Source organism: Serinus canaria, chromosome 20, assembly GCF_022539315.1.
Source record: "Serinus canaria isolate serCan28SL12 chromosome 20, serCan2020, whole genome shotgun sequence".
Classification (NCBI taxonomy): domain Eukaryota; kingdom Metazoa; phylum Chordata; class Aves; order Passeriformes; family Fringillidae; genus Serinus; species Serinus canaria.
Window position 1 is genome coordinate 13,612,284 of NC_066333.1, and position 19,441 is coordinate 13,631,724.

Below are 19,441 nucleotides of genomic sequence, written 5' to 3' on the forward strand. Positions count from 1 at the left end.
CATTAATTAATTTGTGTTAGTAACACACACATGGATTCTCAGAAAGAACCCTACACTTGCATACCTGCATATGAATTAAGTATTTGTATTGTTATAGCAGGCTCCATCTGCTCTTCTTCTTCACCTCTGGCAAAAATTGACTGTTTAAAAGTTCAGACAAATCCAGCCCCATTTGAAGGCTGCCCTTTCCCCAGCAGCCTCAAAGCATGCAAAGCAAAACAAAGCGAGAAAAAGAAAAACCCTTACATCCCAAATCAGCAGTAGAGGAAGGAAGAAAATGAACTGAGTGATTAAAACCATCGCTGCACTGGCACCTCTTTGTTCTGGAGCTCAGGAATCTTTAATTGGTGCAGGCAGTGCCCACAGGCAGTTGTGTCACAAAGCGTTTCCTGTGGAGGAGCACAGGAACATGCAGAGCCCATGAGGAGCCCAGGGGGGCACGGGGGCACTGCTGCCTCCTCCGTGGGCAGCAAAGCCCCGTTCAGGGATCTGAGGTGGAAGGCACGTCCCCCTTTGAAGGCTGGCTGTTATCAGCTGAAAGCACTCAGCTTTTGGGAGGCATCAGGCAATTTGCAATGATAGTTTTGAAATACTGGCAAAGAGTTACTTGAAAAAAAGAACTTGTTCGTGCAGTTGGGAATTGAAAGCTTCTAAACCACAATAAAGTCCTTTCCCAGACTTGCTGTCCATTTACTCCAAGCTCATGGCATTCCTTAGACAGTCTGAATCACAGGCAGCAGACAGCTCTTACAAAGGAGACCATAGACACCCATCTGTTGGGAGGCATCTGCCAAAATAGACCATACATTTACTTTTATTCCTTCAATCCACTTTCAATTTAAAGGGATAATAACAATAACATTTTTCACTCCAGTGCAGAGAAATGGTAATGAATTAAAATGATTCCACTGCAGAAGGATGCAGACAGGCTTGTCCCCAGCTCTCAGAGAGGGGTGAAGCAGGATCAGAGCTTTTGAGGGACTTGGCTCCAGCTGAGGTAAGAAGTCAGTGGTGAAACTGTGGCTTTCCTGGGGAATCCCAGACCTGCAGGTCCCCCCAGGTGTGCAGGAGCTGGAGCAGCACTGGCTGTGCTGTAGGTGGTTAGATCATGCTGCACTGAAGGGAGGGACTGTCTCCTTTCTCTCCTTTCATGCTGTACCTGTCAGAGAGCTGGAGGTGCATTCCAGCAGTGAGCATTGGCTGCAGGTCACTGGCACTGGGGTCAGCCTGCAGAAACATTCTCAATTCTTGGGGACGAGTCTGGACTGAGCAGAACTTGTGTGAGCAAGTGCAGGTGTGAGGAAAAGGGATCTTGCTACAAGCTGGGAAAACTCTGGGTGCTTCACACAGAAATTCTTTCAGTGCAGTTAAAATCATAACAGTTTTGACAGCAGTTTTTAAAATGGGAACTTTGGTGATGAGAGGTGTGCAGCTAGAAAACATTTTATAACAAAACCATGTGAAGTAGGAAAGGGGATGAACTCATTCTAGTGCTGAATTCTCCATTTTGCATTGAACCAGGGAAGTGCTCTCTGCAAACCTTGAGCAGGGCTTGTGTTACACTCCAGCAGCTCACCACAGAGCTGTGCTGGTTAAGGTGGTTGGGGTGTTTTTTTGGTTTTTTTTTAAATTTTATTTTGCTAACACAACTATTCTGGTGAAAACCCTTGTAGAGACACAGCTCTGCTGGTGTCAAACCCTGGGATCAGCACAGTCAGGGAACAGCAGCAGCTCTTTCCCTGCAGGGGTTTGTGCTGGGGTGGCTGTGCATGAGCAGGGGGCTTGTTCCTGCTCAGCTGGGGTAGCTGACAGAGTAAATATGAACAGGTGGGGAAATAAAAGGGATTTTTCTGTGCCAGTGATTGCAGAGTTCAGCATGCTTGGTCTGTTGGTCAGGATGAATCCCAGTAACTCCCAGCACAGGTGAAGCACTGAGCTGCATTCATGTCCAGGAGCAGGCTTTGCTGAGGGACCTTGGACCTGCAGCAAGGGAGTGTTTGCCCTCACAGAGAGGGAGGGCAATGAAATCCTTTGAGCTCCCTTCAGAATGAGCATGATGTAATTGAATATTAATCAGTGAATTAGCTCACATCCACATGGCAGCTCGAGGCTTTTGCTAATTCTTTGCAAACTTCATTGCAGTTCTTGGAATATTAATAGCAATTTAAAAGTCTCTGTGCAGGTGACTTTTCTTACTGATCTTTTTAGGTCCTATCCAAGAAAAAACCAAAATGTTAAAAATAAAAATGGCATGGTTTGGGCTCTCAAAATTCAGACAGACAAAACTGATGCAACTTTGGGGCGGGAGGTTGATTGCCTGATTGAAAAACCAGTCTCATGATTGCTGGAAGCCTGACTCATGAGCCCTGAACGCCTGGGTTTGGCATTGCTGCTCCTCTCAGCTTCATTTGCTACAAATTGAGTTAATGCTAGGAATGTGCAGAGGTGGGGAAAGGTCTTTTCTCCCCTTCAAGCTCGATGTAATAGTTGGGAGGATTCAGCTCCTCCTGCAATGGCTCTTCAAAAGGCAACTTGGGTCCTTTTTGTGCTGCACTTGGAAATGCTGGGAGCAGCTGCAGAGAGCCTTGCTGCTTGGAAAAGTTTGGAAAACATCTGCACATTTTTTTAACTGTTGTGAAATAAAATGCTTGGCAAGAATAACCATCTTAAAGATCTACAAGCTTTTTATGGTGCAAACTGAAAGGCAGTTATAAAGTCTTCTACTGTAGAAAAAGGCCTGGATTCTCAGCATTACTTGCACAAGCAGGATTTCTCAGCTCAGGTCTCCTCCTGCCAAGGAGCAGGAATAGTTGCTGGGGGACTTTTTGTCTGTATAGACCTCTTGTCTCACAAGAATGGAGACCTAGAATTGATTAGCTTAAAATCTGGGCTTTTTCCACCTGTTTTTCATAGTTTGTTATAAATAATAGTGTAATTTATTTATAATTAACTACACATATAGAAATATAATAATAATTTATAATCAGTAGTTATTGATAAATCTCTGGCTATTTTTAAATTAAGAAAATGAGGAGGAATCATCTGAAATTCCCACCTGAGTTAGTTTTCTTGTGAGAACCCAGAGCAGTGAGAGCTGCTTTTCTGCCCAGCAGAAGCTGGTATGGCCTTACACTGCCCAACCCTTTTATTGCTGTTTCCTCACTAGTTCCAAGAGACTTCTGTGCCCACATTGGGATGCAGTGAGTGCTCAGAGGCATTTTTAAAGTAAATGTACAAGACAGTCCTGCACTGGCTGTGAGAGGTACTCCATGACCTGCTCGGTCACTGCAGCTCCTCTGATGTGAAAAGCAAGCAGCACATCCCTGCCTGTGCCAGGAGTCAGGGATGGGGGAAGAACAAATACTTGGAGACCTTAAAATCCCTGCAGCACTTGAGCTGCTAGGTTGGATTTTTAGGCAGGTGCTGGCTTTCACACTCTCACTCTGTAATGCAACTTCTGTGTTTACCAAGAAGAAACCTAAAATGTATAAACAATGCAGTTGTGTCTGAATCATCACCGAGCCCCATGCTTCAGTTTTGCAAGCACAGAAATCTGGGCATGCATCCAGCTGGGAATTTCACAGATGACTCCTCGCTCTAAGAGGGGTCTGTGCAAAAACCTGAAATCCAAGGATTCCCAATTTTGCAAGCATTCATATCCTCCAGTTTGTGTGCACATCTCCAAGGGATGCTGCAGTCTGTTTGGAATTAAAACTCTGATCTCTACAAATTTGCATGACTAATGGTCTGCAAATGACCGAGAACTTGGTCTCAGTTGGATTTAAGCAGTGTTGGGTATAAAAGAGTTAAATCTTCAGCTGTGTTAACTGGAGTCACAGCAGTGAGGATCACAGAGCTTCACCATGAGCAGCTCTTGTGACCCAGTGACAAACAAGGCTGACACTCCTCATCTTCTTACAGTTCTCCTCATCCACACAGCTCCCATTTTAATCAAGCCGTGTCCTTTTGTGGATTTTTAGTTTGGAAACTTTGCACTCCAAAACATAATCTAACCTCTGCCTTCAGGTGAACAAACACTGCCTCTTTAGAGTGAGATTACAGTGTAGATGTAGTGAGAAAAGGATTATTGACTTCTGCCTGTGGATGTTGGAGTGCTGGGCTTGTACCTGAGGGGGAATTCTTCCGTGTGGATAATTGTCAGGTGTGGAAGTAAAGGTCAGAAGGGGCTGTCCCTTGCTCCTGGCTGGGCATTGGGAAGGGCTGGTTGTGCACCAAACACTGAGCTCTGCTTGAACCTGAGGCCCTGCACAAGCTGTGGGGTGATGTCCCTGCAAAGTGCCAGCAGTGTGGTCCTTCCTCAGTGGTGACTTGCTCTGCAAGGAGTAACTTGGCCAGGGCAAAAGCAGCAGTGAATTAGAGAAGTGTGAGTTTGCAATCATTCCCTGTGATCAGCTCTGCCAGGGCAGTCTAGTCAAAGATTCCCAAATTGTGGTGTGGTTTGGTTTGGTTTGGTTTCTTAATGATGAATGACTTCATCAGCCCTGAATGAACGGAGTCAAATGTAGGACAAATAGTGAGACACAGGAATGACTCCTGTGACATTTGCAATGGATGGGTGCTGGTTTATTTAGGTGGTTTCTGAGTTTCTTTGGAAAGAGTGAGAGTGACTAAAAGAAGGGGAACCACTTCATGAGTGTGGGGGTCAGTGGTGAAAGTACTGTGCCACTTAAACCTCCCTGGGCTCAGCATCTGTCATTATGAGCAGTTCTTTGGTGAGATCTGGCTTCCAGGAGACTCCACAGCCACAGGGCCAGAGGCCTGGCTGCTGGAGCAGACATTGCATTCCTTTTGGGGTCAGATACCTCCCAGTACTGGGTTTTCATCAGCCACTGGTGGGCCTCCAGTTCAGCCCAGGAGGCAGCAGGGCTGCCCTGCTGAAGTGGTCACCAGCAGAGGAACCTGTGCTTTGGACTCAGGGAAGTGCCCCAGTTCAAGTCACTGCAGATGAAGTCATTATAATTCTGTACAAATGATGTTTGCAAAGGCTGGAAATAGTCTGGACACACCAGGAACCGGGCAGACCCAGATTAAATCAAGATTGAGGCAAACAAGAGGCGAACTTTTAGCAGCTGCATTTTTAAATTGTAGTTTGGGTTGTGTATCTTTCTTCCTTAAAATTGCATCACATTTTCTCTTATCTGATTTCTTCTGCACCCTTGTTCATTTGCTTTGAGTGGGGTGCTGTCTCCTTCCTTGGAAAGGAGTCCATGATTGCAGCATCCAGCAAGTAGACCCTGATTTTCAGCTAGCTAGGCTGGGTTACATGAGGGCTCTTTTGAGGCCATCCTGCAGCTTCATACCCTCAAATAACTTAGTGGTGTTGTAAGCTAGGTTTCCTACTTTTAAACATGCCATTGATTTTTATATAAATTTTTCTTCAGGACAATTTTTGTAGTGTCTCTGGCCTTTTCTTTTGTTCTTGGTTACCCTTCATAGCTCTTCAAAACTAACGTAAACTTTTAGATCAAGATTATGGCTTCAGAGAATTTCAGACTGCTGAGATAACAGTCCTGGTTTAGATGCAGCACTGAATGCTCCTCCAGTTTGTCATGCAGAAACACATCTCTGCTCTCAGAGCCTACTGCTGAGCACCAGTGTCAGTGCAGGGGCTGGAGGGAGCCTCTCCTATGGGGAAATTCCAGTGCAGCCCTTGGGACCAGTACCCTGGCAAATGATCCAGCCCTTCATGGCAGTGAAGGGTCTCAGCAGTCTGTGTGAGCAGCACCAGGCACTGGTGTCCTCCTGAGTGAGCACACGCTGCTGCCCGGGGTTTGTTGCCCACGTGGGTGCAGTGCCCGAGCTCAGGCTGGCAGGATGGGAGCCTGCAGGATGAGGGTTAGCCTGCCCAGCCCTGAGTGCCCCAGGGCACAGCCTCTGGGGTCTCTCTCCCACCACAGCTCAGATGCTTGGTGATCTGGGGAGCCCCTGTCTGTGGCACGGAGGCAGAAATGCTTTGGCAGGGCAAGAAGTGAGGAAATGAATTTTCTTGTCTTTGAAAACAGCGTGGCCATCGAGCCTGGACAGCTCGAATTTGTTATGATAGCAAAACAAGTTCTATGGAAACCATTGTGAGCCCTGAGCGAGGCTGCCCAGGAGAGTTGGGGAAAGCCGCTTTTGTTTGTTGTGCTTGGCATCGCTCTGCTCTGGATGAAGATGCTTTAATTTTGTGGGGAGACCCAAGAGAGCATTCCTCTTTTTCCATACCAGAGAGCCTTCCAAGCTGGCATAAGCGTCCCCTCTTTCCAGCTGCTCCTTTCCAAACACACTGTGCCTCCTAAAGATAGTCTGTACAGTGGCTGGGGCTGGTGGAAAACATGAAGCTTGCATGGATTAGCCCAGGAATTCATTTGGGCTGACGAATTGGGTTTCCCTCTATAAACAGCAGTAGTGTTTTCATCTTCTGGACAGCACAGCCAGCTTCACGTCCTCCTGCTCCTCGCCCGGCCCTCCGCCTGGGTCCAGCCCAGCTGAGAGCACAGCAAGGCCTCTGCTGGGGGATGGAAAACAGCCCGTGTTCAACGAGGTGTTTGCACCCATCTCCCCTCTCAGACAGGTTTTTTCCAGCCCTTAGAAGAGGTGGTGGGGTTATTTTGTTGGGCTGGGTTTTTTTCTCCGGTTTATTTTTCTTTCCAGGTAAAAGGGAAATTAAAGCAGTCCCTTCTCCCTGGCTTAGTGACCTTACAGGCTGCCCACACTATGTATTTTCTTTTCTACTTTGTTTAATTTTAAGTACAATGTGCTTAGCATCTGCAGGAGTTGGGGATTCTCTAGAGAGGATTTTGCCTCCCTTTCTCCCCCCAGGACCCTGCACAGCATCGCTGCCTCCAGAGCCACCCTGCCCCTGCCAGGGGAGCACCCCCAGCACTGCTCCAAATACACTTTCCTGTCACTTAGACCTTCTTTTATAGCTTAGTAAATAATGAGGAGTTATTAATCACCCCACATGGTTCCTGTGGTTGCTCAGGAAAGGTGAAGGCCAGTTTTGTGCTCAGGCTGCAGTTAGTGGTGGTTTGTATTTACCTGACTGTTCAGTGATGGATGGTTTTGTCCATGTCCCTGAGTAACTGAGTGTGGAATGGAGTTGTTGTGGATAAAAATGGGGGATTTGATACTCAGCTGTCAAATGGAGCAATTGTTCAGGTGGTAAAGATCTTTCCCTTAACTTAATCTAATCACCCTGTTTTCACATGTATAACCCACACCCCGTTAAAGATTTGTTCCTTGGAAATAAGTCTCAGCAAGCCTCACCCTCCTCATAACTCTGCAGTCTGCCCTGCCCTTTCAAGGCACTCTGATCCAGCCTGTCCTCTTTCTCAATCATAGATAGCATTGATTTTTCCCATCACAAGATGGGATTTTAAACAAACAACTGTAAAAAAACAGAAAACCAGAAAGTGGGTAGCAATGCTGTAATGGTTTGCAGTTTTATTTCTGATGAGTACATATTTGTGCAGTCTCCCCACTCCCTGGTGTGACTGCAGGGGAGTTTAGCCTCATTCCCACCAGAGTGAGGAGGGGGCTGCCCAAGAGGAGCCCCGGGGTGCTCTCAGGACAGGCTTTCCTGTCTGGGTCCTCCAAGCAAACTTGCTGGCTGCCACGGGTGTGCAGCTGGAGCATCAGCCACACGAGGCAGACAAAGGCCAGCAGATTTCCAAAAGGCTAACAGCTGGATGCAGATGGCATTCTCAAATTAAGCCCAAAGCAGTTGCTCTCTGGCCCCTTCCCATGCTGGGCAATGGCAGGGCCAGGTTGGGCACCTCACACCAGTGGGAGGAAAAGAAAACAGCTGTGGCTGTTTCTGAGCACCTAGAAATGAGAAGGGGGAGTCCCCAGTGGGGCCAGTCACCCTCCTGAGTCACAGGAATTGTGGCCAGAAGGCTGCAGCCTGTCTCTCCTGGGGGTCATCCCACCCTCAGCCAGGGTCAGCAGTGACCAAACCCTCTGGAGACTCTGTTGGCTGTGTCCATTCCCCGTGGTGATTTCCAGCCCAAAGACAAACTGTGTGATGATTTTCAGTGTTGATTAGTCATGCTGTGGGGTGGCTTACAGTGCTGTCAAGGGGACCCCAAGGAAAGCCCCGTGGTGTGACCCATGTGTGACCCAGCCAGGGCAGAGCACTCTCCCAGCCCACCAACAGGATGTTGGCTGCTGACTTGGCCATGAGACATAACCCAGCTCTGCTTGAGGGGGCTCTCCCAAGGCCTCTGGTTGCTGTCAGTTCAAAACAGGGGAAGTTTCCAGTTCTGTGATGCTCCTTCTGCCGTCTCCCAGCACCTACAGTAGCATGAACTTGTTCTGAAGTTTCCAAGGCTTAACCACCCACTTTAGCTTGAGCAAATTTTAGCTTCTTGGCCGAAGAGCAGGAACACACAGCCTCGGGAATAGTCTGGTTTTTCCCATCACTTCCATGTTTAGGTCTCTTGATGTGGCATTTTTGTAGTACCTGGGATATTCCCTCCCCTTCACCAGGCCTGTTTTGGCACAACTCCGGTGTGGTTGGAAGCATGGCATGTGCTCCCTGCCAGGCAGGCCTGCAGTGCCAGGGCACGGCCAGAGCTGGCTGGGACGGGCTCTGCAGATGGCCTGCAGCCCATGGCCAAGTGTGTGAGCCTCTCGAGCTGGGGGGAGCACAGTTCAGGATGGACACGTCCTGCTGCTTTCTTTGGTTTCTCCCCTCCACTGAGCCTGTGGCAGAGTGCAGCAGCTGGTGGCATCCAGCCATCAGGGCTGTCCCAGAGCTTGTGGCAGTGCTGTCACTCTGTGCTGGTGATGGTGGTGAGGTCCCAGGAGCCTTCCTCAGGTGATGCTGTGAGTTGTCAGCCATGGCTCCCCAGCACAAGCCAGCCTCACCAGTACGGAGACTTCCCCCCTCTGCTGGCCATCCCAAGGCCGTTCCCTTAGGCCATCCCAACGGATGTTCCCTTAGGCCATCCCTTAGGCCATCCCAAGGCCGATCCCTTAGGCCATCCCAAGGCTGTTCCCTTAGGCCATCCCAAGGCCGTTCCCTTAGGCCATCCCAAGGCTGTTCCCTTAGGCCATCCCAAGGCTGTTCCCTTAGGCCATCCCAAGGCCGATCCCTTAGGCCATCCCAATGGATGTTCCCTTAGGCCATCCCAAGGCCGTTCCCTTAGGCCATCCGAAAGGCCATTCCCTTAGGCCATTCCAAGGCCGTTCCCTTAGGCCATCCCAACGGATGTTCCCTTAGGCCATCCCAAGGCCAATCCCTTAGGCCATCCCAAGGCCATTCCCTCAGGCCATCCCAAGGCCGTTCCCTTAGGCCATCCCAAGGCTGTTCCCTTAGGCCATCCCAACAGATGTTCCCTTAGGCCATCCCAACGGATGTTCCCTTAGGCCATCCCAAGGCCGTTCCCTTAGGCCATCCCAAAGGATGTTCCCTGAGGCCATCCCAAGGCCGTTCCCTTAGGCCATCCCAAGGCCGTTCCCTTAGGCCATCCCAAGGCCGTTCCCTTAGGCCATCCCAAGGCCGTTCCCAGTCCTGCTCAGGACTCTCTGTGGTGTTCCCAGAGGTGCTGTGCACAGCCCGTGCCCCATCCCGAGGGTGCCGTGTGCTTGTCCCTGGGTGTGTGACCCCAGGGCTCCTGTTGAGAGTGAGCTGCCAGGTCCCCTCAGGAGCGTGGCCTTGCTGCAGGCCCCGTGTGGTGGCCCTGCTCTGTGTGTGTGACCGGGGCATGTCTGTCCTGCTGGCAGCCCCTCTCCTGCCAGCCCTGCTCACACAGATTGCTGGGGATGTGCCCTTGGCCTTGCTGCTGCTGTGTGTTCCAGCTGTCTGTGGCTGCTTCCCTCTGCAGGACAGACAGATTCCCATTGAATCCCCATTCCCAGCCTGCCAACTGCTGCCGAGTGTGTGCTGGGCTCCGATGAGATCATGTCAAACCTAAGCAAGTCTGATCTTTCTCTTGGGCAGGAGGGTGTTTTATCATGCTGTGGTTCCAAGGCCGCTGTTGTTGGGTTGGAATTCTCCCAGGAAGTGCAGCAGTGCATGGTTAAATGCAAAGTAATAGGTTCAATATGAGGCACAGACACAGAGCTCTGAGCTGGCTGAGCACACTTGTGTTTAAAGGAGAACGTGGTTACACAGCTGGGGAGAGATCAGGATGGCTTGCCAGGCATCCCAGACCTTGCAGCGTGCCCCTGGGACACTGCCTGAGCACAGGATTCACCTCCTGCCTGCCTGGCCTGGGGATCCACACAGCTCCCAGACCTCACAGCTGGAAAACTGGGGATGGCTCATCATTAATTCCCAGGAAGGATTCCCTGGGGCAGTCTCTTTGGGTGGTGGTTCCTACATCTTGATCTGGAGTTGGGATATCTGAACTAATTGAGGGAGATCTGGAAATAATTGAGGGCTAATTTCTGAACAAATGTAGGTTATTTCTGTTGTGGTGAGGTTGGGAATTGCCCAGCCTCAGCAGTATGGGCTGCACTTCAGCTAAAGGTGAACCTCAGCTGGACATGGAGGAGCTCATTCTATTATTGGTAATTGATAGCCCTTCTTTTCTCCTTCCCTTAATCCTTCTTATTTTCTTTCATCTTCTCTTAGTATTGAAAACAAAAGTTTTCTTATTCATGCCATTGATTCAGATTGAAATTTTGAAGCCTTTGGATGATGCAGATAACATTTTCTTGTTCTCTCAAGCTGTTTACTGTCAGATGTTCCTGGGCTTCTTGAGGCAAGATGTAAAAGCAGTTACAGTATCTGCTCCCCTGGTCTTTTGCACTCCTTTTTCCAGCTATCCCTGTCTCTTATAATTAAGTCTGTCTCGTGGCCTCTGATTTATTCATATACCTCATAGTATTGTATAGTATTTTTATTAGTACATTATTTTATGGTAGAAACCCCAGCCCTCTGTTGTGGCAGATGCTGCTTTGACTCCAAAGTTAAAAAAAAGCAGTTCCTCCCTCAAAGGAGTTCCAGTCAAAGTGCAAAATAAGAGCAAACAGCTGGATGTGGCAGACACACAGTATCTTGTATGTGGCACCTCCTTGACATTATTAGATGTGAATTGTAACACTCTGTCAGTAACCAGTTAAATATTTCATGGTCTGGATGCTTTCCAGCTGCCTTGGGAGCAGTAACTGCAGCCCCCAAGTGAGGGACTGCTGTTGGCAGGACCTGCAGAGCTGCTGCCCATCTCTGCTCTTGGAGGCACTTCCCGAAGGGGGGAAGAATCTTCCCCCAAATATTCATTTGTGGAAGGATGTGGAGGCATGATAGAAAAAATAATCCAAGTGTTAAAGTGATTTTGTGTGTTCCTCTGCTCAGTGTGGTGCCTGTTGCCCATGGTCCTGCTGACAGTCCAACAGATGGGAGCAAATGCCTGGTGCAGGCTGGCTGGGCTGGGGCTGTTTGTCAGGCAGAGGAATTGCAGGCAGAGGGAGATTTGCATGTCTGGGCAGAGGGGAGCTGGGTTTGCTTGGCAGAATTCCTCACAGGCCACTTGTGCATCTTGCCTGTTACCTTAGGACGGGGATTTTCTGCTGTTTTCCCCTGAGAACCAGGCTCAGAATTCAGTTTAGACATGTCAGGAGGGAAAGCTGGAGTGGGGAGAGGCTGGGGCTCTGCAGGACTCACAGCCCTTCAGAGGGATGTTGCAGAGTGAAGACACAGCCCAAGATAAGATGCCAGAGAATTAGAGCCAGTGAATAGTTTTGTGGATTAAGAGACATAAGCACTAGAGCTCAGGGGAGGGAAACAGATTCCATTATTGACTGTTCATCCCCTGCAAAACTGCCTAAAGTAAAGGCTTAATATGGTTTGTTTTCCCTTAATTAAATATTTGTTACATGGTTTGTTTTCCCTCAATTAAATATTTGTTCTGGTTGTTCCTTTGTGACAGAAATGAAAAAGCAGCAGCATTGCCTATCTTGTACTTTCAGCTAATCCTGAACATGCTGTAGCTGTTCTGTCCTTCCCCCAATTATTTCCTGTAAAAAATGGCTTTCTTGCATCCATTCTCTTTTCTCTCTCTGTTTTTGAATCACTCTGCTGAATGACTCACCCTGCCCCAGTAAATAGGTTTACTTTAGGAGAATGATGAAACTGCACAGTGACATGTGGATAGAGAGCTGTTGCTCGTGTGCTTTCGCTGCAGTTGCTGGTTTAGAGCTGTTGTGGTATCCTATATCAATTTCATCAGGTTTTAAACCACGAGGTGCTGCTGCAGGGAAAAGGCATCACCAACCTCCTCTGCTTGTGCTGGTTTTGATCTAAAAGAAATGTGTCTTAGTACCAATGGCACTGCTTGTGTCAGCAGCTCTGGATTAAATCCCTGGGGTCCAAACCAAGCCCAATAAACCAGACAGGAGCAGCTTCACCCTTGTGCTTTGCAGCAGCAGCACAGTCAAGTCAAGAGATAGCAGTGACAAAGTGAGGACTCTTGCCTTGTGTTTCCTAAGCTTCAGTCCATCAGCCTAATATTGCTGTATGGGCTTAGCCAAGTAACATGGTTTATAAAATGAACTCCATCCCCTTCTGGTATAAGTTTTTGTGTATTTATTTATTATGTGCTCATTCTGCTTGGAATATTTTACTTGGTCTTGTTGCATGTAAACTAAAGCTAAATACAAACTTCATCTTTTCTCAGTAACTCACCAAGTATCAATGAGAGAGAGCCAACTCCATGACTCAAACACGTGTCCCTTCCCTTGCAATTGCAGCCAAAACTCTCTGGCATCAGAGTGCTGCAGAATGAAAGTCAGATCTAAATATATGTGAGCAGAAAGAAAGTCAGTTAAAAAAAGACTTTGTTATGGAAAGCTACTACAAACCAAATCCACGGTGGCCTGGAGTTCCTCATCACACCCAGGCTGATCTAGTTTTCCACTTTCAAGGTACTCTTCCCAAAGCAGCTGCTGACACTGGTGGAGGAGCTGCACAGAGCCAGCTCAGCTCCTTGCAGTCCCTTTCTGCCTCCTTTGTGGGGACTGAACAGACCTCAGGGCTTTACCTGATAAAGCACAGGATATTTATCACCATCCTAGCCAACAGGAATACAGGAGCTTTTGTTTCATGCCCATGTAGTTCTGGCATTGATACCCAGAGCCAGTCCTTGGTCAGTAACCTGGGAAGGGCCTGGGCAGTGCCTGGCCCTGGGTGCCACCCTGAGCACCATCCTTGGGTTTGTGTCAGTGTCTGCAGTGCTCTGGAGAGGGCAGAGAAAGGGTGCAGAGAGTGAGATTCAAAGAAACAGAAACACCCCAGTTTGCTGAGGAGCCTCTCCCAGCTCTGCTCTAAGTGTTTGAAACAACCCTCTAAACCCAGCTCTGAGCCTGCAGAACAGCTCCAAGGGCTGCCCACAGGCATTTGCTGCAGCCTGCTGGGGCAGGAGGAAAGGGGCATGAAATAATTCCTGAAGGTGCCCCTTCTTCCTGCAGTCCATGTGTAGGCAGGGCTTGCACCTGATGAAAAAAGTGGTGACTACTGAAATGCATCGAGCAAACAGGAAATCACACTCTGGAGCAACAATTGCTCTTTGTGATGCTGCTGCAGCCAGCAGCCAGGATAGAATCCCAGCTCATGTGTGTGCATGTGTGTCCTGCAAATATCACAATTCCCTGGGTCATGGAAAAGTGCCTCGAAAACTTAACTCAGTAGATTCAAACAGGGATCAAATGGATGAGAAAACTGAAAGCACCACAAATGGCACCCATCAGCTTTAGGACTGTTCCCTTCAGCTCGTGTAGGGCAGCCTTTGGCAGCTGTTTCTGCAGCAGAACATGTCATTTGTGCTGTGATTCTCCTTCTGCCCCTTTTCTGTGTCATTTGTGCTGTGATTCTCCTTCTGCCCCTTTTCTGTGTCATTTGTGCTGTGATTCTCCTTCTGCCCCTTTTCTGTGTCATTTGTGCTGTGATTCTCCTTCTGCCCCTTTTCTGTGTCATTTGTGCTGTGATTCTCCTTCTGCCCCTTTTCTGTGTCATTTGTGCTCTAACTCTCCTCCTGCCTGAGTGAGCTCAGCAGCTGATGGTGCTTTGGGATCTCAAGGGTCCAAAGTCCTGCCTAAGGATGTTCAAACACTCCTGCAGGGCTCTTGGGGATGCTGCTCTCTGCTCCATCCCACACGCAGCAGAGTGGATTTGCTGAGGGTGTAGCTCATGTGGAGGGTTCATCCTCTCAGGCTGTTTTCTCTTGGCTGAGCAGGGATTATTGGAGTTCCAGGAGTGTGACCTCACAGCCTTTGTGCATTTTTCAGCCCAGAGCAGATCTGTACCAGGTCTGGTCCTTCAGGGATGCTTGGCCAGGCTCATATGGCAGGATGATGACAGAGCTCCAAGCCCTGGAGTCCTCCCATTCCCCTCTGGGTCACTTTTCCTGCCAGCTTTGAGACTGTCAATCTTTTCTGGAAGTACAGTGACAATAATGAAAGTGCTTAGAGAACCCTTAGTGTTTCTGAGGTGGTGTCACAGACAGATTTGTTTTTTGAGTACTTCCTTCCTGCTAGTTTTGATCTACAGTGCATTTAGGGCATTGAATTCTTTTAGCAGAAATGCTGTCTTTATTTTTTGCTCTTTTCTTGCAGGCACACCCAGCTTCCTGTTAAATTTGGGTAGGACAATACTAGAGATACCAATTGTTTGATTTGTACCCCTCACTCTGGCACTGTGCTGAAATATAAGGGCAGGATATTTAAATGTCATTGTGCAATCCAGATCCTGTAAATCCAGAGCAGTTCAGATATTGATGTCAGTTGGGATGGGCTTTAGCCAAAAATATGCATTTTATTTAGATTCTGTTTTCCATCAGATATCTGTATTATGTTGCTGCATTCATGGAAAGATGCCAATGGCTTTGGAGTCTATTGACACTCCTACAGCAAAAATGCATCCTGGGACTTGAGTTGCCACTTAGTTTGAGGTCAGCAACCTCTTCCAAGAGTTTGCTTAATTAATGGAGGTGAGCTGATTGCTGCTGGCCTGGAGGGTGTGGAGGAGGCTCACAGGTCACACAGACTCCATGGGTTACGAGCAGGACAAGACAGAAAAGTTGACAAGACAGATGCAGGGTGCATCTCTTGGCATTATTTCAGTGAGGAGGACGCCCTGGTTTTGATGTGTAATTAAAGCTTCACAGCTGAGAACATCCCAGAGGTTGTATATCCCCATTTTCCAGGAAAAAAAGCCTTTAATTGCTGTTGATTTCTCCAACAGCCCCACACACTGCCAGTACCTTTCCCCAGCACAGTTGGTTGGTTTGGGCTCCTCGTGCCTGTGCACCCAAGCTGGTATTTCCCAGTCGCTGTGCTCTCGTGTGCAGAAGCTGATTTTCCAGGATGCAGAATATAAAATGGGCTGTGTACTGAGAGGGAGGTTCCAGGGCATCATACGTGGCTGCACAATCCTGGGGAGCCAAGTAAAATACTTCTTTTCTATATATAGTCACCTGAAATCCAGCAGCAAACACACTCCTGAATCTTGCACTCAAAACTTAGTTTTTAAGAAGCACTTTTTGCTCCTTAATATTGCAATTTTTTAAATTATTATTTCCACATGGTTTTGCAGGAGTGCCAAATGCTTTCCTGGTGAATTCAAAAGAAATCTACAAAGATTAAGAAATAATAAAAAAAAAAAAAAGGGCAGAAAATTTTAAATACTGCCTTTTCCTGAGGAAAATAATTCACCTTATTTGCAATTGAAGCAAAGACTGTAAATTTCATGATTTTTTTACCCAGATCTTTCCTGTTCTGTACAATTAAGGCAAAGTGGGATTTTCACAGTCACTGTGGTTGGATCTCTCAGTTAAAAGGGACTGACTTTGGATCTTATTTGGGCACTGGGGTGACAACAGAAGTGAATTTTGCAAAGGCAGTGATGGGTCTGACCTGACTCACAGGTCACAGGGACCCCTGGCCTCTGCAGTGTCAGACAAATTATCAGCTTTTCACCTTTTGTCACCAATCTGGGAGTGTAAGTTTTGGAATATTCATTTTTAGATAATATCAGTTGAGAAAAGAGGGGATAAAAAGTAAAATCTAGTGCTGGATCTGAGCAAACAGAGAGGTCAGTGGTTAAATTCTGCCTTGTGTGTTGTATTTGCTGAAATGTCCTTCTATGAAATTAAGCCACAAAGTGGAAGAATAGCTGAAAGCTGTAACACTTGGCCATGCAGCAGAGGTCAAAGGGTACCTTTTTTTCTCAAAAATGGTTTTGCAAATCTTTTTCAGAGCTGATAGATACACACCTTAGCTGGATACAAAACATTATATGAAAAAGAATGACTGTGATCTTTGATCCAAGCAATCAAAAAGAAAGGTAATTGGTATTTTTCTGCCTTTTCTCCAGCTGTGTGTTTCTCTTAACCTTTATTTATTTATTTTTTCAATTAAGAAGTCATGCCCCTTTTTATTTGGCATAGAGGGTTTGAAATACTTAATTTTATTTAATTTTTTAATTTTAATATTCTTTTTCTTCCCCACTTGTGTAGCACAGAGCTGTCCTGAGGTAGCTGGGGCCTGGTGGGCAGGGAAGGAGAGGTGGGGCTGTGCATGCTGGGCTGAAGCATCTAAAGGATCCCCTCCTTCCAGGCAGGGCAGGTTTGAGGGCACTCTGCCAACTAGGGTCAGCTTTGCTGCACCAGCTCCTGCCCAGGGCTTTGCTTTGCATGTCCCAATTCCTGCTGGCCATGGAGCACTGCAGGGAGGAGCCCCTGGGGCTGAGCTGTGCCTCCTCTGAGGAGCCCCTCCCTGCTGCAGGATCCCCAGAGGGTCGGTGCCACCGGTGTGGAACACCCACAGCATCCCTGGTACCCAGGGGGACCTGTGGGAATGTCCCCAGAGGGTCAGTGCCACCGGTGTGGAGCACCCATGGCATCCCTGGTACCCAGGGGGACCTGTGGGAATGTCCCCAGAGGGTCAGTGCCACCGGTGTGGAATACCCACAGCATCCCTGGTACCCAGGGGGACCCGTGGGAATGTCCCCAGAGGGTCAGTGCCACCGGTGTGGAACACCCATGGCATCCCTGGTACCCAGGGGGACCTGTGGGGTGGCACAGGTGCAGAGGGGTGTGAGTGTGGCACCCTCACAGGGTGACATTGCCACCTCAAGGGGGTCCTGTGGTCTCTGGGCTGCTGGGACACAGCCCAGTGTCACCCCCCAGAACACAGCCCAGTTTCCAGCTGGGAGGATGAGAGGGAGGCCTGGCTGTCAGTGGGGCCTGGGGCAGGGGCTGGTGCCCACCAGGGACACAGACTGCCCCCAGAATTCCAGCAGCTCTGGGTCACCTCCCTGGGCACTCCCAGGGCTCTGTCCCACTCCTGCAGCAGCAGGAGGTGACACAGGACACACTGAAGGGTGCCCTGCAGGGGTTTCCTTGGCCTGCATGGCTGCTGGCAGCTGTGATTGATTTAATCTTTCATTATCTTTGCACATGTGCCTGTGGCCTCAGTTAATCAGTTCTCTCATTAACCAGATCAATAGTGGTGTGCTCCAGAGCAACCAGTGCCAGGCACCTTAACAATGTTTTATTTATTAGTCACATCATCTCCTGTTCCTCTCAGCTAGAAATGAGCAAATAATGAGAGCTGATACTGGAGATACATTTTAACCACACTGCCAAAAAGAGATAGCTGGAGTTCAGAAGAGCAGCTTCAGCACATGCTCTGGGCTCCCTCTGAGCTTTAGGCATGGCTCAGTTTGCTGGGTTGGTTCAGGCAGGTTTGGTTCAGGCAGGTTTGGTTCAGGCAGGTTTGGTTCAGGCTCAGTTACTGGTTTGGGTCAGGCTCAGTTGCTGGTTTGGGTCAGGCTCAGTTGCTGGTTTGGTTCAGGCTCAGTTGCTGGTTTGGTTCAGGCTCAGTTTCTGGTTTGGGTCAGGCTCAGTTGCTGGTTTGGGTCAGGCTCAGTTGCTGGTTTGGGTCAGGCTCAGTTGCTGGTTTGGGTCAGGCTCAGTTTCTGGTTTGGGTCAGGCTCAGTTGCTGGTTTGGGTCAGGCTCAGTTTCTGGTTTGGGTCAGGCTCAGTTGCTGGTTTGGGTCAGGCTCAGTTGCTGGTTTGGGTCAGGCTCAGTTGCTGGTTTGGGTCAGGCTCAGTTGCTGCTTTGGGTCAGGCTCAGTTGCTGGTTTGGGTCAGGCTCAGTTTCTGGTTGGGGTCAGGCTCAGTTGCTGCTTTGGGTCAGGCTCAGTTGCTGCTTTGGTCCAGCCTTCTGTTGAAGGCCAGGTCTCTTGGGTAGCCCTGGCTGTGGGCACAGTGCTCACACTGGAGCAGATCCCCAGGGATGTGTGATTTCACAGGCCCTGGGCTGGAGGTGATTTCCAGCCTGGAGAGGGAGCCATGCCTTGGGATCACTCCTGTTCATTTACATGTTGATTGGCTTTAGGGACTCTGGTTGCAGGTTTTAGTGCTGGGACAAGCCCTGACACATTGTAGTGATGCCCAGCCTCACCTGCAGCTGACACTCCTCTCAGCACCTGCATTTGGGTGAAGCTCAGGGGGACTGTGGGACATTCAGGCCAGCTGATAACAGGGAGCTCTTACATTCAGGTTCTCACAAAAACCCCAATTGTCCACGTGGAAGAGCTGGCAGGGAGCAGCCCTGGGTGTGCCTGTCCATGGGGTTAATGGCTCACACTGCTCCCCTGCAGCTTCTCAGCCCTGCTCAGGCTGCAGCCCCCTGTAACCTCAGCCCACAGAAGCCACTGCTGACCTCAGGGGAGGGAAAGTGAAGCTTGCAGGCTGAGTCAGCACTTCACCACAGCATCCAACCTGCCCAGAGCCAGCCCCAAGCAGGGAATAACCAAAGCTGGACCCCTCAAAGCCTCTTCAGGGAGCCCCACTGAATTATCTGTTCGTGTTTCACTTTGTATTTAACCCTTCCTAGCTGCAGATGACTGCTGGCTCTGCTATTTCCATGACTTATCAGATAAAAGGAATAGGTAAAGCTCATCTGTGGTATTTTTGGTAGCACAAACAAGTGTGTTGATAAATAAATTGCCTGCAGCCTCAGCCCACTTGTTTCTCAAAAGGAAATGACCCTCTAAGAGTGGGTGCCCACTTCTTTTACCTCACTGCTATTTTTAGCTGAGGCTGTGAAAACTTTCCATTGAAGACCTGCTCCTGTCATTTCCTGGGCAGAGCAGGCAGGAAGCTGTGAGTGAGCAGGAGGAGGCTCTGCTCAGGCTGGACCAACCTCCCCTCCCTCTGGCTGCTCCCTGCACTGCACTGCAGCCCTCCCTGCTCACCAAACGTTCCTTCTTTGCCACAAGTCCCCCAGAGCCAGCAGCTGGCAGTGCCAGGTAGGATGCTGGCCAGCAGTTCTGCTTCTCTTGCCCAAATCATCCCCAGGAGGCTCCAGTCTGACTCAAATCAGGCATCTCCCAGCGGGAGTTAGGAAGAGCTGAGCCATGGGCTGGTCCTGGTGGGATTTCTGAGCATGGAGTTCCTGGAGTACAGCCCCCCACAGCAGCAGCAACACG

The 19,441-nt window shown here is 49.0% G+C and overlaps 1 protein-coding gene across 6 annotated transcripts in view; it reads left to right on the forward strand.

Moving 5' to 3' along the window:
• The window catches only part of NFATC2 (nuclear factor of activated T cells 2), an 84,102-nt gene that overhangs the window by 57,085 nt on the left and 7,576 nt on the right, over window positions 1-19,441 (forward strand). Inside the window, exon 10 of one of the 6 annotated variants that reach the window (XM_030233263.2) lies at window positions 16,201-16,288. The exons of the other annotated variants lie outside the window; for them this stretch is intronic. Within the exon in view, the coding sequence (XP_030089123.1) occupies window positions 16,201-16,244 (44 nt within the window). The 3' untranslated portion in view covers window positions 16,245-16,288. The remainder of the gene's footprint in view (window positions 1-16,200; window positions 16,289-19,441) is intronic. 6 annotated transcript variants of the gene reach the window in all.